The 25,945-nt window shown below is 43.3% G+C and overlaps 1 protein-coding gene across 4 annotated transcripts in view; it reads right to left on the minus strand.

The window, feature by feature from the left end:
• Window positions 1-25,945, minus strand: part of AGL (amylo-alpha-1,6-glucosidase and 4-alpha-glucanotransferase) — a 50,618-nt gene that overhangs the window by 21,941 nt on the left and 2,732 nt on the right. For 3 of the 4 annotated variants that reach the window (XM_081193938.1, XM_081193940.1, XM_081193939.1), the window contains exons 3-19: window positions 22,642-22,852; window positions 19,409-19,575; window positions 18,552-18,755; window positions 16,214-16,395; window positions 14,033-14,144; window positions 12,492-12,612; window positions 11,786-11,888; window positions 11,574-11,671; window positions 9,684-9,823; window positions 8,610-8,797; window positions 6,182-6,305; window positions 4,986-5,149; window positions 3,895-3,996; window positions 2,937-3,092; window positions 1,714-1,864; window positions 891-1,015; window positions 678-790 (exon numbers count right to left, since the gene is read on the minus strand). In XM_081193938.1, coding sequence (XP_081050064.1) covers window positions 678-790; window positions 891-1,015; window positions 1,714-1,864; window positions 2,937-3,092; window positions 3,895-3,996; window positions 4,986-5,149; window positions 6,182-6,305; window positions 8,610-8,797; window positions 9,684-9,823; window positions 11,574-11,671; window positions 11,786-11,888; window positions 12,492-12,612; window positions 14,033-14,144; window positions 16,214-16,395; window positions 18,552-18,755; window positions 19,409-19,575; window positions 22,642-22,852 — 2,461 coding nt within the window. Of the gene's footprint in view, window positions 1-677; window positions 791-890; window positions 1,016-1,713; window positions 1,865-2,936; window positions 3,093-3,894; window positions 3,997-4,985; window positions 5,150-6,181; window positions 6,306-6,703; window positions 6,828-8,609; window positions 8,798-9,683; window positions 9,824-11,573; window positions 11,672-11,785; window positions 11,889-12,491; window positions 12,613-14,032; window positions 14,145-16,213; window positions 16,396-18,551; window positions 18,756-19,408; window positions 19,576-22,641; window positions 22,853-25,945 lie in introns of all 4 variants that reach the window. The other variant, XM_081193941.1, reaches the window with a different exon arrangement.

Consider the following 25,945-nt stretch of genomic DNA (forward strand, 5'->3'; position numbering starts at 1 on the left):
TGTAAGACGACCCCTATTTTTTTAAACCCCAAATTAAGAAATTAAGTTGTTTAGCATTTTTGGTGGGTGAGGGAGGTCCCTTCTGCCAATCGCTCACCTGCCTGCCCGACACTGCCTATCACTTGCCACAGCCACTGCCGATCGCACACCTTGCCGCAGCCGCCAACTGTATGCCTGCTCGTTGCCACCAACAGCCCACCCACCCACTTGCCACAGCCGCCAATCGCCTGCCCAGTTGCCACAGCCAATCGCCAGAAGGCTTAGCCACAGCCACCAATCACCCGCCCAATCGCCACTGCCAATCTCCTGCTTGCTGCTGCCATTAATCGCACATCCCCCCCTGCATTCACTATCCGTGTATAAGACGACACACAATTTTTGCCTAATTTTTTTAAAAGCAAAAAGCACCGTCTTATACACGGAAAAATATGGTACTTAAAATGATGCCCAGGGGAGCCAGTTTAGTCCCTTCCCCTCTGCTAGAATATGCAGTTTGGAGGCTGGCTGCCCCACTTTGGAAGGCAGAGAGGGGAGCTCTGTGCTGGTAGGGCTACGTGGACGGACATCTCTGTTCAACCCAAACCACCCGCAGCCCAGCACCAAGTGGCTTGAGATTGCTCTATTAATCATCACTCTGTCTGCCATTTTCCACACCAACCAAAGTAATGACGTTTTACCTAAATATGATCACACTTCCCGGTGTCAGCTTTTCAAATTCTATCTCTTGTACGAATTCATTAGGGCCTTTCGTAGCGATTGAAGCTTGCTTTATTATTTTACTTTCCTTGAGCTGCCGAGAGAAGGAATTCAGATGAATTCAGTAAATCACTTTAATCTCAGGAGTCAAATTTTTAGGCTAATCAAACGAGAGGAAGGGACACAGCTTTTACCTGGATGTGTTCCCGGAGTTCAACTGTATAATCAGGCAATCCATTGATTGAGTGCTCGTCTTTTTTATAAGGGGGAGCACTTCTTTCGATGGTCCTCGCTTCGAGAACCACCTCTTCAATTTTGCCTGTGGAAGAGGGGGAAAAAAACCCCAGACAACTCTCAATACCACAGCTAGCATTTTTATTTTTTTTTATAAGTAGGAACATAGGAAACAACCTTATACAGAGTCAGACCACTGGCTGCATTTAGCTCAGGGTTTCCCCAACTTGGGTCTCCAGCTGTTTTTGGTCTACAACTTCCATCATCCATAGCTAAGCAGGACCAGCAGTCAGGGATGATGATAACTGAGATCACGTCGCCCAGCTATCAGCATTGGGGGTGCTCATGCTTCAGTCCTGTCCCTAAGTCAGCACTTTTGGGCTTCTGTTGAAATCCTACACCAACTTACCTGGGAATAAGGACCATTCAGTTCAATAGTGCATAGCTCTGAGAGGGCATACCTGGAATTGTGTAGTCATGGAGTGGGATGGTACCCAACATACAAGACAATAATAATAGATGTATTAATTTATTACTTATGCCCTGCCCCTCTGAGTTGCTCCAGACAAAGCGAAAGGGTGCACAGAAGGGTGAAACACCAGTGGTACCTATTTATCTACTTGCACTGGCATGCTTTCGAATTGCTAGGTTGGCAGGAGCCGGGACAGAGCAATGGGAGCTCACCCAGTTGCGGGGATTTGAACCACCAACCTTCTGATCGGCAAGCCCAAGACGCTCAGTGGTTTAGACGACAGTGCCACCCGCGCAGAGGGGTAGCCTTACCTGGAATACACATCTGGGGAACTTCTTGGCTGTAGAAGGATGTTTTGGGATCTCTGAAAGCTGTTCGGGAAACAGCGACAACAGACTGGTGCGTGTTAGGACAATGCCTCGTCACAGCCACAATATCCTCATCAACTTGATCCACATATACCTGAGGAGGGCATTTTTTAGGGGTTGGGTGGGAAAAGTGGATAGAGATTCTTATTATTCAGATTATACTATAATTAAGATTTAATAATCACCATGTCAAAATTCTTGGCCAGGGCATGTTAAGGCAGGCTTCAGGGTTTTTGGAGGCCCTGGATAAGGGTTGGTGGAGCGGGGAGTACTCTAAAGTACAAAGTGGAGTACAAACAGGGGGAGTAAAAGGAAAAGGAAAAGGACCCCGGATGGTTAAGTCCAGTCAAAGGCCATTGTGGGGCTGCAGCGCTTATGTCGCTTTTCAGGCCAAGGGAGCTGGTGTTTGTCCACAGACAACTTTCCAGGTCATGTGGCCAGCATGACTAAACCATGATGGAAACCAGAGCACACGGAAACGCCGTTTACCTTCCTGCCGGAGCAGTACCTATTTATCTACTTGCACTGGTGTGCTTTCGAACGGCTAGGTTGGCAGGAGCTGCGACAGAGAAATGGGAGCTCACTCCGTCGTGGGGATTTGAACTGCCGACTTTCTGATTGGCAAGCCCAAGAGGTTCAGGGTTTTAGACCACAACACCACCCACATTGAAAGATAAGATAAAGGGGGAGTACTCCAAAGTCGCTTGCTCAGATGTCTCGTGCAAGCAGGCCAAGAACCAGAAGTGGGCTGAAGATTTGTGTGTGTGCACATGCATACACGTTATATATAAATACAGTGGTACCTTGGTTTACGAACTTAATCCGTTCCGGAAGTCCGTTCCTAAACTGAAACCCTTCTTACACTGATGCACGCTTTTCCTAATGAAGCCTCCCGCCGCTGGTGCCCTTCCAGCATTCGGATTCTGTTCTTAGACTGAGGTAAAGTTCACAAACTGGGACACTATTTCCGGTTTCGCGGAGTTCGTAAACCAAATAGTTCATAAACAGGGTTGTTCTTAAACCAAGGTAATAATAATAATAATAATAATAATAATAATAATAATAATAATAATAATCTCCTAAGCCCTGCCTCATTCTCTTGTTCCCTTCAGCACCCCAGACAAATGCCTCATTTTGGTGCCCTGTGAATCTGGCCCAGCATTTACCTGGTTAAAATCTCTGGCTCCTAGCTCTTGGTGTAATCTGTTGATAGCCAGCCTTCCTGCTATAATTCCGGTTTTGAGATTTACTTCACCAGGTGTGGAAAGTGTCGCTGCTGGATTCCACTTCGGATAAAACCGCTCTTCAGTGACTACAGAAATCTGTGAATAAATGTGTTACAAAAATAGCATTTGCAGTGTTTCTCTCTCCCTATGCTCACAGAAGTTACACGCATGGTGCATTTAGTAGGAATTGAAACTTTTGACTTCTTCTTAGAGGCTCTGCAGCACTGTGTTCCAAATACTGTAGCCACGCTTTATTTAAAACATCTATTATACCTCCTTCCATTAAATATTTCAAGGTGGTTTACAAAAACTAACAAATACACTCAGAAGAACAAGAACACATGAGCAGCAATTATAATGTGGAGAATTTAAAATATCAAAGCTAGTAAAGAATTTAAAACAGGAAGCTGGAGAAATTTTAAGAAGTAGCAAGATACGATCTGAGTGAACAGGGCCAGTCAAAACTCTGAATAATTAATAAATAATAAAAACAATAATTTCTTACTTATACCCCACCCATCTGGCCGGGTCTCCTCAGCCACTCTGGGCAGCTTCCAACAGGATATTAAAAACATAATAAAAGATTGAACATTAAAAACCTCCCTAAACAAGGGCTGCCTTCAGATGTCTTCTAAAACTCAGATAGTTGTTTAGTTCCTTGACATCTGATGGGAGGGCGTTCCACAGGGCAGGCGCCACTACCAAGAAGGCCCTCTGCCTCGTTCCCTGTAACCTCACTTCTTGCAGTAAAGGAACTGCCAGAAGGCCCTCGGAGCTGGACCTCAGTGTCTGGGCTGAACGATGGGGGTGGAGACGCTCCTTCAGGTATAGTGGATGGAAAAACATGCCAGAATAACTCCAATGACACGAAAGAGGAACCTACTGCTAACATGCATACCTGATGTGGTACTAGTTCATCATATCCTCTAGTGCTGCCTGAGGCACAGCAGGCCATGGAGACGATAGTCGAGCTGGGAAGGGCATCATATGCCGACCGATGCTAACAACGAGAAGGGTGTGTATGAATTAAGTAAAGCCCAGAAGATTAGGGTTTTGTTTTTTTTACACAGAAAAATCTGACTTTCACTCCAAAGGCACCTTGCACGCAAGTGGGAAGGCACCATTCTCTCAGTGTCTCCGAATTAAAGCAATTCTCCCTCTCCCACAGCAGCTCATATGTTGTGTCCCAGACCTTTCCTGAGGACTCCCCCCTCCCTTAAAAGAGACTTTGGGGGGCAGCATGGGGCTACAGTGAGGGGGGAGGTGGAGAGGGAGTCATACCTACATGGATCAACTTTTACTTCCATAAAACTGAATGCAACCCATGGCACCAGAAGTGGCACACTGTGGCTCTGCAGAATTTGTAGAGATTGTGTGCAGAGGATTCAATACAACTTACTTTGAATATGTAGGAAAGCACTGCAAAGTTCAACATTAGGTATCAAATAACTTCTCCTACTGCATTTAACATTTTAACTGTCGACAATTGTAATTTTTATGTTTTTGAGGTTTCGATAGCATGACACACACACACACACACACACACACACACACACACACACAAATGGTACCTCGGTTTTCGACCGTAATCCGTTCTGGAAGACCATTCAAGTTCCGAAACTTTCGGAAACTGGAAATTCAGTATGGAAGCCTTGATACGGAAGCCACGTGGCATGTTCAATTTCTGAGGCATGTTTGAAAACCGAAGCATTTACCTCCGGGTTTACAGTGTTAGAAAACCGAAATGTTCGTCAATGGAGACGTTAGAAAACTAAGGTACCACTGTGTGTGTGTGTGTAAACACACACACACACACACACACACACCTGTGCCTAAAACATTAAGAACACTTAAATCCCATACACCTTAAAGTAGTATTAATTACCTCTCATGAATTAACAAATGTAATAAAGTCATTTATAGTGTCTATATAGCTTTAATAAGCCATTAAAACAGTACTTGAGCAATCAAGGCAGCTATGTTTCTTACCTGAATTGGACATTCATTATCATGTGTTATGTCCATGAACAATGCATGAGCAATAGCAGGCATTAAGGGCCTCAGGCGCGGCTGAACGAAAGACCCAACTGGCTCTCCTCCAAAGCGATAAACTAATCTCCCCTCTTCATGACTGTTATAAGCACTCATTGCCTCTAGAGAACGAGAAAAAGCCCTTACGTGAGCATCGATACGAAGAATCATCCACTGAACACCTGGTAAGACTGTGGGACTCTTATAGAGAATGCTTTAATAATCACTCCAGCTACTTACAGCTAGGACTGTCGATATTCCAAAAACACTTTTAAGAGAGGCTAGATTCAATATGGTATGATGAGTGGGAGACAGCTGCCCTCCTTGTCCAATCTCTTTACAACATGTAGAACCCAACACTCAAGCCACTCGAGTGTTATTCAGTGACCCCACAATCCTATCCCTGGACTGGAAGGCAAAATGGGTTGCACCAGGACAGGAAAATCCCCCATATGAACAGTCTGGGCATTTCTTTCTTTCTTGCATGGAATAGATGGTGGAAGTGGATGGAGTGTGCATTAACCTAAGGCTTCCTTGTCCTTGCATCTGGATGAGAAAAGCACAATCTGAACAGGTCTAGAGTCTCACAGTGTACTAAGAAGGAACAAATAAAAATAAAGTTTTATGCTGAACCCTTAAACATATACTGAGCACAACGTAAGACAGTCCCTTAATCATGGTGATATACCACAGAATCGCACACTCCCTTCTCACCATCTCCTGGTTCACTCACTCTTATACCTGCGTTTATTTTATTTCAGAAAACGGATATACCACTAGATTGTAAGGAAAACCTCAGATCTTTTAACGATGGGTTATGTAAACTTCGCCAGGCTTCTTCTCAACCAGGGCTTGCTGTTGTCAAGCAATGTTATGTCTACACAGGTTGAAGATGAGAAATGGGTTCTCCAGGCACCAGTTCATACGGCGATGTTTGAAGAGGTGGCCAGCACAACTATTTCCATACACAAGATACCCTTTCCTAACAACCACAATGCTACAATTATCATGCAAAGAAGCCATATTGTTGAATGCAATGTCATGTGCTTATAATAAACGGATGCAGAGTTGGTGTTTTGCACGTCCTTCACTCGCAGAGTATCATGCCTGAATTCAGGGTTAAGGAAAGGAAGAGCAATTCGAAGCAAGCCTACCTCTGATCAGAGAGCTAATGCCCAGCTTATTCACAAAGATATTGTCCAGCTCCTCGCTTCCCGTGAACAGTTCAGCCACTACATAAAAGTTGGGCCGCAATTTTCTAGCCGTGTCCATCATGTACTGCGAAAAGCACAGCCAAGGAAGCGACAGACAGGGGGGAAAGGCAGAACAGGAGAAAAGAAAGGATGCAAGGCTAGGCATGGATTTGGGCAACAGGGAAAATGCCGCACAGCAAAGAGACAAAAACGAAAAGCCCAAGATTAAAGAACCAAAGACATTGAGTTATGAGAGATGCATGAAAAATTCGCACAAACCAAGGATTCGGGAAAGAGGGCAAAAACCCACACGACAGGCCGGCAAAGAAGGAAGAGGGAAAGGCATTGAATTGGCAAAAGGACACAAGAATAAATGCAAATAAGAACACAAAGTTAGTTCCACGTAAAGAGATTTTTGACTTTCATGTATGTATACAAAACACAGCAATCCTGCAACAAACCTTTCAAGCATGGTTTTGGTACCTCTAATGAGACTGGTAATCCCAAGGCGGTTGACAAAGACATTGTCAATGACCTCACTTCCCGTGAAGAGTTCTGCTATCACGTAAAGATTAGGTCTGACTGACCTGGCTGCTGCCAGCATCTCCTACAGATCATAATGCATTTTTTTATATTAAAAAAATCAGCTTCCTTACAACATGTGCTTTCCAATAGCATATGGCACAAATGCTACCCAGTTACAGCACAGTTCTTAAAACAAGCTAAAGAGATGAGAATGTGGGGGGGGGGAGTGCAAGGAGTGGGCATGATTCTGCCAATTTTTAACTCTTCAACTGAAATAGTTTTGTGACTTTAAAATGTCCTCCAGCTTGGCTGGATCCGTTCCATAATAACTGTGTGCAGAAATGCAACTGTGGATCCCGTAACAGGATAAACTTTTGCAAAGATTATACACAAAATTATCACTCTGAAGTGTTTTTTTTTGGGGGGGGGAATTATTCATTCCTAGAAGGAAGAATAAAGCTCAAATATGTCAAATTAGAAACTTAAATATGTGCTCAGCCTACATATTGAAAATTTGTTTCTCTCTAATTTATCTCACATATTTCTTTGTGAGTAGGTCCATTTTTGGCAATAGCCAAATTAATCACAACAGACATCAAGTCTAACTGCTTTCAGCGGCGCTTATAAGGCTAGCTTTGTAACTGGACTTCAAAAAGTTGTTTATAAATTCTGAGCAACGTTTTCATCTTAACCCTTGAACAGAAAATGAAACAGCACACGAGTGAGAAAAACCTACAATATACATTGCAACATGGTGTACACAAGCAGGCCCTATTCTCACTCCTATTTTTCTGTGTTTTCCAAGTTGATTTACTGAAGAACTCATCGGTTTACAAGGTTAACTACTTCCAACCTTTGCTTATTTTTTATGTTATCCCATCACTCTCAGGGCAATAGAGTTATTCAAGTTATGTCACCTCACAGAAATCCTGGGAAATAGCTCCATCCTTCCAATGTGACCTAACTGAAAATCATCCAGCAAGCTTCATAGCTGAGCAGAGATTTCAGCTGAGCAGGTTGTACCTGCGCAAGTCTAACAACTCCCAACTGCTGCACCATAAAACCCACGACTCTGGCTGCAGTCCTACAGACATTTACCCAGGAGTACGGCCCATTGAGCACAACTGGACTTCACTTCCGAGTAGACATGCACAGGGTTGCACTGTTAGGCTGCTATCTTTTGCACTCTTGCCTGGTTGCAAGCCTCACTTAGCACGCTGGGGGTTTACATCTGAGTAAGATGCCCACAAAGGGACGCGGGTGGTGCTGTGGGTTAAACCACAGAGCCTAGGACTTGCCGATCAGAAGGTCGGCGGTTCGAATCCCCGCAACGGGGTGAGCTCCCGTTGCTCGGTCCCTGCTCCTGCCAACCTAGCAGTTCAAAAGCACGTCAAAGTGCAAGTAGATAAATAGATACCGCTCTGGCGGGAAGGTAAACAGCATTTCCGTGCGCTGCTCTGGTTTGCCAGAAGCGGCTTAGTCATGCTGGCCACATGACCCAGAAGCTGTACGCCGGCTCCCTCAGCCAATAAAGCGAGATGAGTGCCGCAACCCCAGAGTCGGTCACGACTGGACCTAATGGTCAGGGGTCCCTTTACCTTTACAGATGCCCAGGACTGTGCAGCTGAGGAAAAAACAGCAGCTTTTCTACTGCTAACCTGACCAAAAGAACCCAGGATCTAGAAAGAATGTTCAAAAAGCCCTGCACATGCAGTCGTGGAGTCAGAAAAATGAAACAGGATGAAACATTTGTGATGAACATCGGCTGGAACAGACCTAAGTTTTAAAACGGTTCCAAAGTTTTTCCTCTCTCTTGTGTGTTTGTGTACACAGTTGCAAAGGAGACGCTTAAATTTTTCTATACCTCAGCTACGTTAAGAGGCGTCGAGTGACAGTTGTCAAGCCGCACTCCATGGAAATATTTGGCAGTCAACTCGGTGTATTTTTTCATGTGAGCCCAGAGATAAGGGCAGTCTTCTGGTTTGTTCCCGTAACGTAGCTTGACACTGTCACCCCAGCAAATGAGTTCTCTTCTCAAGTAAACATGGGAACCTGTAAAAATGGGGAGAGATACTAATTTAACCCATGATGTTGTAGTTATGATTCTCAGCATTCTTACCAGCGATAGAAACAAAGGCCATTTCAACTTACGCCAAACTAGAAAAACATGCGGAACTAATCTGTGCAACATCAAAACTCAGAATGGAAAGTTTTATTTATTTGTTTATTATTTCATTTATGAACCTCTTTCCATGAGACACCCTGAAGCAATTTTCAATAAATATATTTACAACTGTTAAAATTATTTTTATATATGTATTATGTACACACATGGACGTAGCCAAGGAGGGGGCAGGTGCTCCCCTAAATAAATACAAATCAATACAAATCAGATCCCCCCAAGCCTTCCCCGCAGCAAAAATCCTGGCTACACCCACGCACATACAATCTAAATACACATACAATGTTTTAGAACAACAACAGTACAAAAATAATATCAGTTCAAATCTAAGTCCATCATACTTAGCAACAACTCTATTTAAGTGATCAGAAATTCCAAAGCTAACATGTGTTAGTTTATTTATTACAGTTTAGGGGACTTACTTTTCCTATGCACTTATTGACATGATCGTAAAACATACTTGCACTGGTTCCCAACATATTGTACTTCATCACCCCAAAGTCTCTGCAATGGCAGCCTCACCTACAGCTTGCAATGCTATGGGGACAGGGGTGAATTGATCCTTGGGCAAAGAAATTCCCGAAATGCAGACGGTTCTTAGGAAGCCAATGTCTTATTGAAAGGCGTCTAGGAGACTACTCAAGGTACTGCAATAAGAAGTTGCAGTTTAACTGAGAATGGGCACAACATCCCTGTTCACCTACGCTAGCGAAAGGCATTTTTAAAAAGTTATATACAACTTTCAGAATCACCCACCTGGTTCAGCAAAATTTCTTAAAGGGTCATCTCCCATCACCCAACCGTTGTGGGCCATAAAATAACTTGCTTTGTCAGGTTGATGCAACATGCGTTCTTCTTCTTCCAGGGTTAGCTCTTTAAATGGGTATGTAAAGTAGCTGTAAAGTACGGAAAGTACTTTTTAGAGCTGAGGTAGTGAACCCATGGGCCTCCAGATGTTTGAGGGCTACATCATCCCTGCCTATTGCCTATGCTGGCTAGGCCTGATGGAAGCTGCAGCCCAGCCACATCTGGAGGGCCACAGGTTCCCCATCCATTTTAGAGCATCAGATTGTATAAAATGACAATTGAAATGCCTCGTACCAGAAAGAAAAAAAGTGTTTTTAATAATGGACGTCCCTACAATATTGTAAACCCTTTCTGCCACAACCAGCTTAATACTGGGTGCTTTTGTCTCGAGTTGAGCTTTTTGTCTCTTCTAGCAAACCGTGAGGCCCAAATCCCACACATAGTAACCCACTACTTTATGAATATCAGCAATCTCACTGAAGATTATATTACATCTACAATTTCACATATATAAAGCAAGTAGATGGATGAATCCTGGCTTTCAAAACTTGTAAACACTCTTTTAAAAACGAATCTTTCCAAACAGTGAAACACAAGTTTTTAATTCAGTCTCTTGACTTAAACTATTTGTGTGTTTAAATTTCTAACCGCACCTCCAAAGGCCTTCAAGTCTTTAATACGTTTAAGAGGCTTTGGGTCAAATGACTGACGACTGCCCCCCCCCCCCAAATCTGGCATCCATCAACCCCTGCAAAAAGACCCAAATTTCACTGCTCTAATTGATGAACACTGTGCAATATATATTATAGCCACACACATGAACGCTCACCATTTCAGTGAAACTTCATGAACATCCAAAAACAGATGCACAAGTGAAGCCACACAATCAAATTTAGATGACTGCCAACATTCAGTGGCACATCTTAGATGTCCACAGAATTTGACTGAAATTTTCAGTATACACAGGTGAATGAAATTTTCAGAGTACCTAGGTAAGTCCTTTCTTTCCTCCATTTGTCACATGCTGCATTTCAATGAGGAAGTCTCCAATGAACCATAGTTCCACCTCTTACCCAAACCAAGAAACAGTGGCTAACATGTCCAGAACGAGCCAGGATTTTAAACCGACTTCAAAAGCTGTGTCTTATGATCCTACTTTGTTTTGAACCTGGCTACCAGAGTTGGATGCAACAGGAAGCTATGTTTACAACATAGGTACTGGATCAGACCAAAGGCTCTTCTAGTTCCACATTGTATCTTCAACATGGCTAGCAAGATACCTACAGGAAAGCCTGCAAGGACATGAGCATGCTAGTACTCTCCCATTCACATTCCCCAGCAGCTGGTATTCTGAGAAGAAGAGTTTGGATTTGATATCCCGCTTTATCACTCCCCTTCAGGAGTCTCAAAGCGGCTAACATTCTCCTTTCCCTTCCTCCCCCACAACAAACACTCTGTGAGGTGAGTGGGGCTGAGAGACTTCAGAGAAGTGTGACTAGCCCAAAGTCACCCAGCAGCTGCATGTGGAGGAGCGGAGATGCGAACCTGGTTCACCAGATTACGAGTCTACCGCTCTTAGCCACTACACCACACCGGCATATTGATTAATTGGAGACATCTAGGTTTAACACATGCATGCTGCAAAAGGAGAGAAGGGGCTGTGCGCATGTTTGAGTGAGGGTGTGTGTATATCTTGGCTTATTAAACAAAAATACACATGTCACGTACTCAAAGCCAGAGTCTTGTTCTACAATCTATACTTTCTGACATATTACCAAACACCAACCATTTTTATCCATCACCAAAGACATTTTATTTTGAGTGTAGAAGATATAATACCTCGTAACTAAAGGAAACTTTCGGGTTACGGGACCTAATTTAGGACCATGCCCAGCCAGTCGTTCATAGTTCACCGTCGCCACAACGCAATTGGCTGCCTGGAAGCCAGTAAAAGCAGTCATTTCAGCACAGCTTTAACAGTTCAGTGGATGCTACAAATAATGAACAAATGAATGCAAGCATGAACTTCAAAGATGTCTTATTGGTACAACCTGCTCTTGATGGTAGTTTGTCTGCCTGTACATTTCACCGTTTAGTTCTTCAACTCTCTTGCGGAACCAGTTACAGCATTCCTCTATTGCTGCAGGCCCATTGCTGAAAGCAACAATGCATGAAAACATTGAAATGCCACTCAAATAAACGTGTCCGGAGTTCTGAGTTTAATTCATGCACAACCATGAGGAAGTTGATGTCTCCTTACACTCCAATGTCAACATTGAGTCGATGCAAAATGAATCATCTGTGTCCAAGGCAGTCAAGGCCTATTTGTAAGCTTTTCCTCATTCAAGCTATCTTTGATATCAAACATTCACCTTTGGTGAATCTGGAATAGTTTGTTCTGTACATCTTTTGCATTAAATATATGTAAGGGAACAGCACTCTATAAGAACCATACAACATGTGACATACCAGCCAATGAGCCTTCCAAGTGAGAACTGAAAATTCAGGTGCTAAGCAACCTGTTTCATACCAAATTGAGTGGGCGTGTTTTACGCAAATGCTACAGCCAGCTGGACTGAACGAGATGCCACTAGCTGTGCAGTTTTTGCAGCGCATTTATTAGGCTCCTTGTTTTTCTGTGAATGGAGCAGACCCAATTTTCTGACCCTTGAATGACAGGTCTGACTCTCCCCTCTTGGAAAAGCATGTGCCAGCAAGATGTTTCAGTGTTTAAAAATACTTTGAGCAAGGACATACCTATGAGGTATGAAGGTGTTCAATGCAATGTTCATATCTACAGTACAGCCAAGTCTCTTGAATTCAGGATCCTGAACAATTGCAAGATGTTGATTGGGGTCAGTTTTAACTTTAGAACCACCTGTTGTAGATTTAAGAAAGAGAATATTTTTTAATGAGTTTAAAAGCATTTATTGCCTACACGACTGGTCAATTCTTTATTATTCTGAAAGCCAAGGAACTCACAGATCCAAATGCTACCCAGCAGTCTATCTTGTTGCACAGTGGACAGACTCCTTCCATTCTAAAATAATCAAAATTCCCCCCCACACAAAAAGTTCACTTTCAGTGCTCCTAAAGCATAATAATAGTATAATAATAATTTATTATCTATACCCCGCCCATCTGGCTGGGCTTCCCCAGACACTCTGGGTGGCTCCCAGCAGAATATTAAAAATACAACACAAGATCAAACATTAAAAACTTCCGTAAACAGGGCTGCTTTCAGATGTCTTCTAAAAGTCAGACAGTTGTTTATTTCCTTAACATCTAATGGGAGGGCGTTCCACAGGGCAGGCACCACTACTGAGAAGGCCCTCTGCCTGGTTCCCTGTAACCTCACTTCTCGCAGGGAGGGAATCGCCAGAAGGCCCTCGGAGCTGGACCTCAGTGTCTCGGCTGAACGATGGGGGTGGAGATGCTCCTTCAGGTATTCTGGGCCAAGGCCATTTAGTGCTTTAAAGGTTTGCACCAACACTTTGAATTGTGCTCGGAAACGTCCTGGGAGCCAATGTAGGTCTTTCAGGACCAGTATTATATGGTCTCAGCGGACACTCCCAGTCACACAGTCTAGCTACCGCATTCTGGATTAATTGTAGTTTCCGGGTCACCTTCAAAGGTAGGCCCACATAGAGTGTGTTGCAGTAGTCCAAGCGGGAGATAACCAGAGCATGCACCACTCTGGCGAGACCATCCGTAGAGACAGGTAGAGTCTCAGCTGGCGTACCAGATGGAGCTGGTAGACAGCTGCCCTGGACACAGAACTGGCCTGCGCCTCCATGGACAGCTGAGAATCCAAAATGACTCCCAGGCTGCACACCTGGTCCTTCAGGGGCACAGTTACCCCATTCAGGACCAGGGAGTCCTCCACACCAGCCCGCCCCGTCTCCCATGTAACTTATGGCCATTTCTCAGCACGTATAACCATATGTACACAGACACATCCCATTTAGCTTGAGCTACTTTCTACACTTGAACTCTGGCCACACTGCAAAAGAAGAATAGGTAATCAGATACCAGGGCATAGACCCTCTCAAAGTGGCCTGCCAGGGACGGAGAAGCTCCGAATCTGCCCCACCAGCTGAATCCTGTTCCCCCAAAATGCCCTATTGCCCCGTGACAAGCTACTTTTGGGAATGGAATGGACTTTTGAAAGTAGCTTTATTTGCAACATGCTACAAGAAAGGTAGTTAAAAGTTCTACTGGCCTAGCGAAAGCCAACCACGGCTACCTGGATCCCAGGTGGGGTTTGTTCGTGCTGATAGTTATAAGGTTTTTTTTACCTTGAGTCAACAGAGTTTTAAATTGCTGGACTGCTTTGTTAACATCTACTTGGAAAAATTCCCATAATCTTAGCTTCGGGAAAATATCCTCCCAAATGACTTTACGGACATTCTGCAAAAATAAAAGCAGCACGTCAGGCAGGTAAAAAAAAATCAGTGCCATATACAAAAAATTATTATAAATGCTCCTGTGCCAAAACTGTTCTGAGCCATCATTCCTTTATTACATACACAACACTCTGGGAGGCATTTATACTGTTTCACGGGAAAGAAAGCACAGAATCAAGCAGCAAATACTTTATTTATTTAGAAAAACAAACAAACAAACAAAAATTTTGAGTTAAACCCTAGTACATATATGACTTATTTTATATGAACTTATGGGTCAACATTCTACAAAATATTCATGACAAGACCACTTGCAATACAGAGCCAGAAAGAAAAACTTTTTTAAAAAAAGCTTATACCCTGGAACTACAATGGGCAAAGCCTGTCCTGTTGCAGAACAACACTTCTCCTCCTTGTGCAACAAGACATCTCTTGAGGAGGCAAGAGCAGGAAGGAAGGAATGGAAAGTCCTGCTGTGCAAACAGGAGTCTAATTTAAGGTTACCCAGACGTCCCCGTTTCCCGGGGACAGTCCCCGGATTTACAAATCAGTCCCATACAAAATCCATTGAAGTTGAAAAGTGTCTCTGGATTCACTGGAAAAAAATCTGGTAACCTTAGAATTGCCACACATTGGATCTAGCCCAATATTACTGTACTTAAGACAAATATTACGAAGTACAATAGAAAGGGTCAGCATACAGATGCCGTCTTTTTTGTTATATAAAAAGACTACTACCATACTGAAGGAAATGAAGTTTTAGTCCTCCTACAGAAAGGCAAGCCGAAAAGTGAAATGGTTAGAAGTTCCACAGATTATACAGTGGTGCCTCGCAAGACGAAATTAATTCGTTCCGTGAATTTTTTCGTCTAGCGAATTTTTCGTCTTGCGAAGCACGGTTTCCCATAGGAATGCATTGAAAATCAATTAATGCGTTCCTATGGTCAAAAAAAGTCCAAACAAAGCCAAATTTGGTACAACAATAGTTTATTAAGTGCTCTTTAAAGTCACACATACTGTAAAGAGCATTTCAAAATTCAAACCCAGAATTTTTTTTAAAAAACAGCAGTTTCCCAATGGTCACAGAAAATCATAAAAATGCAGGGGAAAAAAACAAACTTCCAGATTCTTGCAAACCCCTCCCCAACTGTTCCCCCGGCCACCCAGCACACAGAAATTCAAATCCAGAATTTTTTTTAAAAAAACAGCAGAGTGGCCCAATGGTCACAGAAAATCATAAAAATGCAGGGGGGAAAAACACACAAGCTTCCAGATTCTTGCAAACCCCTCCCCAACACCAAGTCCTTGAATTCCAAACACCCCAACCCAAAACCCAACCCCCCCAAAAAAAGTTTTAAAAGTTTAACTTACCAAATGGCTGCAAAAGAAGTTTTGGAAAAGCTTCAAAAATCACCAAAGTCTTTAAAAACCTCAAAAAAAGGCTACTATGTACACTGCGTTCTATGAGTTGCTCCTCGAAGTCAAGTCGCAACTGTATTAACGGTGTTAAGAAAAAGGAAACAAACTTGCAAGACATTTTCGTCTTGCGAAGCAAGCCCATAGGGAAATTCGTCTTGCGAAGCAGCTCAAAAAACGGAAAACCCTTTCATCTAGCGAGTTTTCCGTCTTGCGAGGCATTCGTCTTGCGGGGCACCACTGTAAATTAGACTTCCCTTTCATTCAGTGACAGCATGTGTTAAGGTAAAGGGACCCCTGACCATTAGGTCCAGCCGTGACCGACTCTGGGGTTGCGGCGCTCATCTCGCTTTATTGGCCGAGGGAGCCGGCATTCAGCTTCCGGGTCATGTGGCCAGCATGACTAAGCCACTTCTGGTGAACCAGAGCAGCGCACGGAAACGCCGTTTACCTTCCTGCCTATTTATCTGCTTGCACTTTGACGTGCTTTCGAACTGCTAGGTTGGTAGGAGCAGGGACCGAGCAACGGGAGCTCACCCTGTCTCTGGGATTCGAACCGCCGACCTTCTGATCGGCAAGCCCTAGGCTCTGTGGTTTAACCCACAGTGCCACCCGCGTCCCTTAGATCAAGCGATATATTATGTGTTTATTTCTTACATTCAAGTGATGTTCGTTCTCAAGCAGCGGAGGAACTCCTTTGTCGCTGCATTTCCCACCAGCCACTTTACAGGTTAAATGCCACAGGGCTCGGTCCAAAAGCCAGGCTGGTTTCAAGTGAGGAGAATTAACAAGGTTGTATGCACATTCTGGATGCTGAGTTATCCATTCACTATTTGAAGCTAGGGAAAACAAAGAGATACACAATGAGCAAGGGGAAAAAAATTAAATATCAAGCACATAGCACCTCAGGATGGCACTTCCATTATCCTGCCGATTACCTCTATGGAGTGTATGTATGAAAGTTAAGATTCTGAATGGACAGGAAACTAGGAAGTCTTACATTGGATATGTCACATTTAGTATTTTTTAAAGGTGCTTCTTAATTTCTTAATGCAGAAAACGACAATGTACAGAATTCTAAGGCATCTCTCATATTTGTTTACTGCTTACTGTCTACAGCAGGTTTCCTCCAACTCGGCCCTCCAGATGTTTTTGGCCTACAACTCCCATGATCCCAAGCTGGCAGGACCAGTGGTGAGGGATGATGGGAACTGTAGTCTCAAAATATCTGGAGGGCAGAGTTGGAGGAAGCCTGGTCTACAGAGAAGTCTAGGAATACTGCTGAAAGTAAAAAACTCAGAAGAAGCTGAGCACATATATTCTGCTCTGTTCAAGATTCACTACTGGGATATTATAAATCTTTTCGTTCCACAGCGGTGAGATTTGTTGGTCATTCTTTTCTATATGAATCAGCCTGACGCGAACACTCACAAGTATTGGCTTCAATGTAGTGCTAATGAGATCGTTCTCTTGGGCAAGCAGAAACGATCTATCTTTCCCTTCCATCATGGGATGATCTGGGGGTTTTCCTGACTCTCCAGAGCAGAACTGGGGGAGATGCAGAGTTACACATGGGGATAACCATTGCACTAGTGGCAGTCCTTGCACTGGCTTCCACTAATGGAACCTTATAGCTGAATCCAGCCCTAGATCTTTAGAAGTTTAAATGATGTCCTTCATATATACTTTGCAATGTCAAGGAAGGCATCAACACTAATTTTTAGCCACTCCCCTCCCCACTGCCATAAAATCATTTCCCAAAATTCTGAAGAGCACACACGCAAGTTATGTTCCTTTTTGGGGAGAACTTTGCCAGCTACTGAAATTGCATTGCTTATTAAATTTTGTAATCAAAGGAGACAATGTTGAAGGACCCACACTTAGGAACTAAGGAACTCTGCAAGTTCTCAAAAAATGGTTATTCCACTGAGTGAGACTTGTGCAGTTCTCCGGGGATAAGTGCAAGCTCAAATATGCATTCATCACTTGATAGCTGTAATATATCCAGTGATGATGTTCTAACTATCAAACCATCATCCAGACCCAAAGTTTCTCCCGATGCAAGCAGTTCAAGGTTCACCAGCCCATCATTGAGGTACATGTGTGTCTCAGTATGCCTGCTGGAGGGGGGCATTCAATAAGTGCTCTCTCTCTCTCTGTCACATAGAAGTGGCAGAAAATAAAACCTGGCCCTTGCATGGATATCAAGGAAACAGAGAAAACTGTCTAGGGAATAACAGCACCTCTGTTGTGGTGCAAGGTGTTCTTCCTTAACCTAAAACTGTCCTCCAACACTGAAACTCAAGATCCTTTAGAACCTGGCATTCTAAAGCCACGAAGATCTTACTTTTCACTGAAGGTCTGACCTTTATAAACATGGAGCTCTGCCATCAGCGGTAAAAGCAGCCAGCCAATTGAACTGACAAAATGAGGCTGCGTTCCACTTGGACACTTTCGTCAGTCTCTACTTAGCTGCACAAATGCTTCTACTTATGCAATACTTTTGCCCAGTTCTGAAAATTGGCATGGAAATGTCCTCCAAACCCCACTTCAGAAACTGAAAAAACGAAGGGCTTTCTTCTCTTGGGTAATGGAGACACAACATTTCATGCTTGCAGGAGCTGTAACCCTCAAAGCATTTTTAAAACAAGTCAATTAAAAATGTCTGAATAGTTACAAATCTTAAAATCACCACCAAACACTATCCCCTATTTTTTCCCTGGGTTATTTAAGTAAAATACAGTTTTAAACAACACACAGAGCCTAGAGGGAAATTTACTGCCTAGCTCGAACTAATTCTTAAAAATATATTTTAAAAATTCTCTTTTTATACTCCTGGACACGACTGGTCTTTGTGAAGTTTCCACATGCATGCAAAAGTTGCTGGATACAAATGTGTGCATTTGTTAAGTGCAGTGGATAAGACAGAGAAACTATCACCCTATGCATTTTCACCCTTGAGGTTAAATTCAAATGATAGCAAAAATGAACATACCAGTGTGATTGTAGACTACATCGGTAATACAAAGCATATTCCATTCATTTTTCATTTTTTCCACTAGTTTTCCAAGCTCGCTCCAAGAACACTTTTTGTTAGGGGTTGAAAAATCAGGATTTATTTCCAGCTGATCAGCTAATGAATAACATGATCTTGATAAACCAAGTTTCTGGACTGGTGTCAAGTGAACCATGTTGTAACCTACAAAGCAATAATGAAATGTATTAACATGACACTTATAGTAGACTGGGCAGTCTTAAGTATTGAAGGCAAAGGTAAAAGACCCCTGGATAGTTAAGTCCAGTAAAAAGTGACTATGGGGTGCGGTGTTCATCTCACTCTCAGGCTGGGGGAGCTGGCGTTTGTCCACAGACAGCTTTCCGGGTCACGTGGCCAGCATGACTAAACTGCTTCTGGTGCAACGGGACACCGTGACGAAAGCCAGAGTGAACAGAAACACTGTTTACCTTCCCGCCGCAGCGGTACCTATTTATCTACTTGCACTGGCGTGCTTTCAAACTGCTAGGTTGGCAGGAGCTGGGACAGAGCAACGGGAGTTCATCCCGTCGTGGGGATTCGAACCGCCGACCTTCTGATTGGCAAGCCCAAGAGGCTGAGTGGTTTAGACCACAGCCCCACCTGCTCCTTGCTGAGTACTGAAAGCAACCCTTCATAAAAGCATGCAGCAAGCTTGGTGAAGCCAAGCAAGTCTGGGTCTGGTAAGCATCCAAATGGGAGATTTGCCTGGGAACCATGTGTGGATTGCCTTGAGCTCTCCGGAAGAAATAGGGAATTTAAATACAGTCAGTCAATCAGTGTTATGTACCAGAGATTTGAGTCAATGTGTCTATTACCAGATTCTTTTGCGACTCTAAGACGATCTTCCCATCCATCAAATGGTCCCAGACACTTAGCCAGGAATGTCTGGAGTGTAACACAATCCAGGGGCAATTCATGATTGTCAGCACCAACACGCAAAATAGGATCCACAACTATGTAACCTCCACCGCTTTTCTTATCTCTGCAAGAACACACACACATCTTTTATCAATACAAAAGCTAATAAATGCTGGAGTCAACCACCTATTATTACCAAGACCTAACAAGATATTTTTCGCTTGCTATTCTAAAATTATTTTAATGTCTTTAAGGGAATCCGAAAGCATTTACAATACTTTGAAGCTCAAAAGATACTGCTTTTTAAAAACCCTTTAAGCCTGCAAGTCTATACTGTACTCACTAGCCCGGAAGAGTAAACCCCACTGTACTTAATGGATGTTACTCCTATGTACAATAGAATTCATAGAATTGTTCTTAAGAGAAGCCAAACATAGAATAAAAACTGTGGAATGGCTGAAACAGGAATGCTAGGAAAGTCAAATGCATTTAACCCATGTTTTATAAAGAATCGAGGAGTTTCCCCCAGGAACCATCTCAAATTCACCTGTGACCTTCCTGACATTCTGAGACTGTTTCCCTGCTGCTGCAATTATAATTATAAAGCAGTTTATAGCAGGCTTCCTCAAACTCAGCCCTCCAGATGTTTTTGGCCTACAATTCCCATGATCCCTAGCTAGCAGGACCAGTGGTCAGGGAAGATGGGAACTGTAGTCTCAAAACATCTGGAGGGCCAAGTTTGAGGAAGCCTGATAGTGTTCAAAATGCTTCATATGCCCTGTATGCCTCTGGACCCCACCCCTCTAGTTGTGTTCAAGCAGGCCTTAAAGATTTTACTATTCCAAGTTGTTTTTAATTGAATAGGACGGCTGTCCACAATTTTAACTCCTACTGCTTTTATTTGTGGTTGGATGATTTAACTGTTTTAAATTATATATTTTTATGATCCTTAACTGTGAATATCCCCGAGTTGCCCCTTGGCCCTGAAAAGCAATGATGAAAAAATACCCAAATAAATAAAATATTGGCTATTATGGCTTTGTTGCAGATTCAGGCTGGGACATGATGGCTTGCCCATTCTGCCACAAGAGATGTAAAAGGTTTAGGTTTTTTGTTTTGTAAATTACTGAGATACAGAGTCTCTCCTAAAAAAAAAGCAACCATAACATGGGTGCGCTTTGAAGTATCTCTCCGTCTGAAGATTTATGCAAGCAGCTTGTAATCTGCACAGAAGTTTCCAGGATCTTCCTGCAGAGAAACTGTATTCTGTATTCTGGGTCTCCTATTACATTTTCCCATACTGTATCCTCATAGCTGTCTGACTTGCAGGAACACTTCCCTGCCTTTAGAGTAACCTGAGTAGAGAAGCCCAGAAAATGGGACAAGGTCAATGAGCTGGTCTGGAACCTACTCCCTGCACTCAAAAGGCAGAATACCTCAGGAGTATTGGTGCGCTTGGCTGGCAAAGCCACACTGATGATATGCAGGTTTTAAAAACTTATTGTGGCATTTCAAAAAGGAAAACACATATAACTATGACATGCACAACTGCTGACCTCTTAAGTCGCTGAACTGATCTTTTCCTGGCATTTGAAGATCAGCACTAACACCCAACATTTATTGAAAACAAACCTAAAGGTTGTAAATACCACAGACTGCCTCCCAATATGACAAATCTAGCAAACAATATCTGAGAATTTAACTTTTAAAACAGTACTGGGATCTTATTTTAAATGACTTATAAACAGATGTGGTTTTACATTTCCTCTTTGACATTCACATGCAATAAGAATATGCCACCAATTCTTTTCAAGATCAAGGACTGCATTTTCAATAAACCAGAGTTCTTTGTCTTCCTTTATTAGCAACTTCTCTTAATTTACGTGTCAGCAATGCACACCTGAGGTTTGTGTGCCTCTTCTCAGCTCAGAAAGAGGTAGAGGACAAAATAGCAAATTTAGTCTCTACGTATATAGTCTTGTTATGGGGAGTGCCTTTGTCAAACATTATCTTAGGCCAAACTACATGTTACCTCCCTCGACTGGTTAGCAGTCATGTCTCTTTCTCTCTCTCCCCTCCCAAATTAAGTACTAGGGAAGGGGTGGGAAAAGGATTCTCATTAGGCCTGCAGCACATTGAGAGGGGAGGTTTAACTCTTCCCTCCCAGCTGCGCTCTCAACAAAAAACACCCCGTGTTGCAGTTAGCACTGGGAGGGAAAAGGCCCATTTGTGACAATGTGAATTTCCTTCTCCCCCAGTGCTAACTGCAGCACAAGGGCACATTTTCAGAGAGATCACAACTGGAGAGGAAAACCTCCTGCTTTCACATGTTGTGGTCTAATGAGAACCAGCCCCCACTGCGCCTAGCATTTTTAATTTTGGGGGGGTAATGACCAACATATATTGTTGTTTGCTAACCACACAAGAAAGGTAGCATCTAACTTTGCCTAACTCAATGTCTGAAGGAGGCACTCAACATAGTACGGTGGTACCTCGGATTAAGTACTTAATTCGTTCCAGAGGTCCATTCTTAACCTGAAACTGTTCTTAACCTGAAGCACCACTTTGGCTAATGGGGCTTCCTGCTGCCGCCACGCCGCCGGAGCACGATTTCTGTTCTCATCCTGAAGCAAAGTTCTTAACCCGAGGTACTATTTCTGGGTTAGCGGAGTCTGTAACCTGAAGCGTATGTAACCCGAGGTACCACTGTAAGTCAATACACATATAGATCTAACTGCTTGACTGTTCCCCATCTCTTTTTGATGTGGGGGGAGACACACACAAACCTCTGCATGAAGAACCAGCCTCCTGGGCTATCTTAATGTTTGCGGCCTGCTCCTCTGTCACACAAAAAGGACTGCCAGCAGGGTTAAGATGTGAACGACTCCCAATACAGTTGTACCTTGGTTCTCGAACAGAATGTGTTCTGGGAATCTGTTTGACTCCCGGAACTGTTTGAAAACCAAGACGCGGCTTCTGATTGGCTGTAGGGGCATCCTGCAGCCAATCGGAAGCCAGAGAAGCTGCTTCCAAAAATTGTTCGGAAACTGGAACACTCACTTCCAGGTTTCAAACGATCAGAAGCCAATTTGTTCAGGAGCCAAGGCGTCTGAGATCGAAGGTACGACAGCATAAGAAACAGGAGGTACCGATGCAAGTTTATCGTCCTCTGGAGCCAACCATTACTTACTCATGACTGAAATAATACTGGTATGACCCAGAGATCTGGAGATCTAGTTTGCAGTATTTGTCAGAGTCATCTTCTTTCCCAGTTGGGTTGTGCCACGACAGGCACCTGAACTTGTGACGGTTGAACCCTTCTCCAGAAGCTGGGTAGTTGGTATGCACAGTAACGTGTTTGCCTTGCAAGGTAGGCCCCAGACGGAACTGTAGTTCAAAACCTGAACAGAGCAAGACAGGCAACGGTTAGAGAGCAAACACCCGTATCTTAAAACTTATCAGAAGAAGAAGAAGAGTTTGGATTTGATATCCCGCCTTTCACTCCCCTTCAGGAGTCTCAAAGCGGCTAACAATCTCCTTTCCCTTCCTCCCCCACAACAAACACTCTGTGAGGTGAGTGGGGCTGAGAGACTTCAGAGAAGTGTGACTGGCCCAAGGTCACCCAGCAGCTGCATGTGGAGGAGCGGAGACGCGAACCCGGTTCGCCAGATTACAAGTCTACCACTCTTAACCACTACACCACACTGGCTCTCATGATGGTGCTGGAGAAGAGGAAGAGGAACTTCTCTTCCCCCTCCACTGGGCAAAAACATCTTCAGGATACCTCTCTCACATTACAGAAGACTCTCTGTGGTGGCTCATTTCACCTCTCCCTCTGCTACCAATCGGTGCCCCTATCATCCGAAAAATAGGAGGTCACTTTACAGGCCCCAGCCAGTCCCCGGCGCTGGGAAAGTCACTTGAGCATGCCAACTGCTGCCTGCCTGCAGTACCTCCTTCTGGCCACCAGTGCTGGTGGCGCCCAAGAGCAGCTGATGAAAACATGAGGCAGTGGCAGCAGCTGTATGAGCTCTGTGAGGTGAGTGGGGCTGAGAGACTTCAAAGAAGTGTGACTGGCCCAAGGTCACCTAGCAGCTGCATGTGGAGGAGCGGAGACGCGAACCCGGTTCCCCAGATTACGAGACTACTGCTCTTAACCACTACACCACACTGGCTCTCACAACATGGAACGATGAGCCAACTGCCAAAAAGGACTGTTGAGGAAATGGCTGGTTTGTTTGCCTTGAGTTCTGTGGGTTCTGTTTATCCACAGAGGAAAGGAAGGGCTGCACAGGTTGAAAGACCCCAATGTGGTTATATGCATTAGCTCTCAGGGCAGATGAATGCTGGAAATTAAATATTAAGACATCAAACAGCTCCATCGATTGAGCTACAGATATGAACAGAACGGTACAGTTATTCACTCATTAAGAGCCACTAATGACCAAGGCCTAGATCTTGCAAACCATATGCGAGAGGGAGCCATGAACAACAAAGAACAAAGCACTCAAACAAAGATTATTTTCTTAAAAAAACCAACACCACACAAAGTATCTGTTCATCCAAAACAAAACAGCCTTGGCTACTGTGGCCTCCAAAGCTCATAAAGTACTACACACAATTTACGAAATTATACAAGAGGGCAACATTTTATAACTGTTTCAAAGAAGATATGGAATGGAGCCAGCTCAAAAGCAATGCCAGAATGAAGTTGTACAAATATATACATGAGTAGTCCATGATTATTTCATCTGCATCTGTTACCTTCATTTACTGACACAGAAATTAATTGGTAAGCAGCGTGAAGATCTTTGGGAAAGGCCTTTTCTGCAGTGGCTCCCTGTCTGTGGAATACTCTCCCCAGGGAAGTTTGGCTGGCGCCTTCATTTTACACTTTAGGCACCAGGCAAAAACATTCCTCTTTAAATAGGCCTTGGGCTGATTACATCCAATACCATCTTAAATGTGTTGTGGGGTTAGTGGTTTATTTTTGTTCTTGTTTTCATCATGCATTTTGCGGGTTTTTTTAATCTTGTGTTTTTGTGTTGTGAACCGCACTGAGATTTATTGATAGAGTATACCAATTTAATAAATATTGTAATAATAGTAATAATAATTTGTTAAGCCTAAGGTTCTTTGCCTTCATAACAATGTCTATAAAAATAAATCTAAGATCAGGTCATTTGTGCTTTTGCTACAGGCTTGACAAGTTTGTTTATAGTTTGCTAAACATAGATCGGACTGCAGAGATGTTTGCTACTGATATCTTATTCCCTAAAACCCATGTAGACTAAAAATGCATAGCTCATATTAGTTACACCGTCTATCTGTTAGTTCTTTCTGCTATGTGGAAGTGCATGGCTTTTTCTATTTTAGAACTTTTCCCAAATTGGTTTTTTTCTATCTTGCAGAGCAGAAATACAGATAAGAACTAGCTTCATTTCCCTTCACTGTCATAGTGCATTGTCCTTGAGGTGCTCCCCTAGCCATTTTCCAAATTATAAAACCAAATCACCTGAGCAAATTCCTAGTTTTAGAGGAGCATAATTTGTTAAACACAGTTGAATTATTTTTGGTTCTGGCTAGTTGTTGAGATTACATTACTATTTGGGTCAATTTTAACTGCTGTTCTTTATTGATTTTGTTTTATGTATATGGGGAAACCACTTTTGAGACTCATAATTTATAAATGAAAAGCTGGAATTTAAGAAAATAAAAATTCAAAAATTTTGAGGTTTCAACAGTTCTTCGGCATTCAGCAATTAAAATTCTTACAGCCTGAACCTAACCATGCTTTATGTTTACTTCTTTTCTATGGAGCCTGTTGTCCAGTTTGTGTACTTGGGATTCCATGCTTTACAAGTAACATGGGGGTAAGTCTCATTAACCTGAATGGAGCTTCCTTCTGAGCAACAGATAGCCTTGGTAATGTAGAAACAAGCACCCAAGATGGTACAGATGAAGCAGGAAGCACAAACGCTTCAAACTACCTATTTCCTAGCCTACACGGTCAATGAAGTACAGTGGTACCTTGGGTTAAGAACTTAATTCGTTCCGGAGGTCTGTACTTAACCCGAAACTTGTTCTTAACCTGAAGCACCACTTTAGCTAATGGGGCCTCCTGCTGCTGCTGCGCCACCGGAGCACGATTTCTGTTCTCATCCTAAAGCAAAGTTCTTAACCTGAGGTACTATTTCTGGGTTAGCGGAGTCTGTAACCTGAAGTGTATGTTACCTGAAGCGTATATAACCCGAGGTACCACAGTGGTACCTCAGATTACAAACGCTTTGGGTTACAAACACTTCAGGTTACAAACTCCACTAACCCAGAAGTAGTATCTCGGGTTGAGAAATTTGCCCCAGGATGAGAACAAAAATTGCGCGCCGGTGGCATGGCGGCAGCAGGAGGCCCCATTAGCGAAAGCGTGCCTCAGGTTAAAAACGGCTTCGGGTTAAGAACGGACCTCCAGAATGAATTAAGTTTGTAACCCGAGG

This window comes from Podarcis bocagei (assembly GCF_964188305.1).
Source record: "Podarcis bocagei genome assembly, chromosome: 5".
NCBI lineage: Eukaryota > Metazoa > Chordata > Lepidosauria > Squamata > Lacertidae > Podarcis > Podarcis bocagei.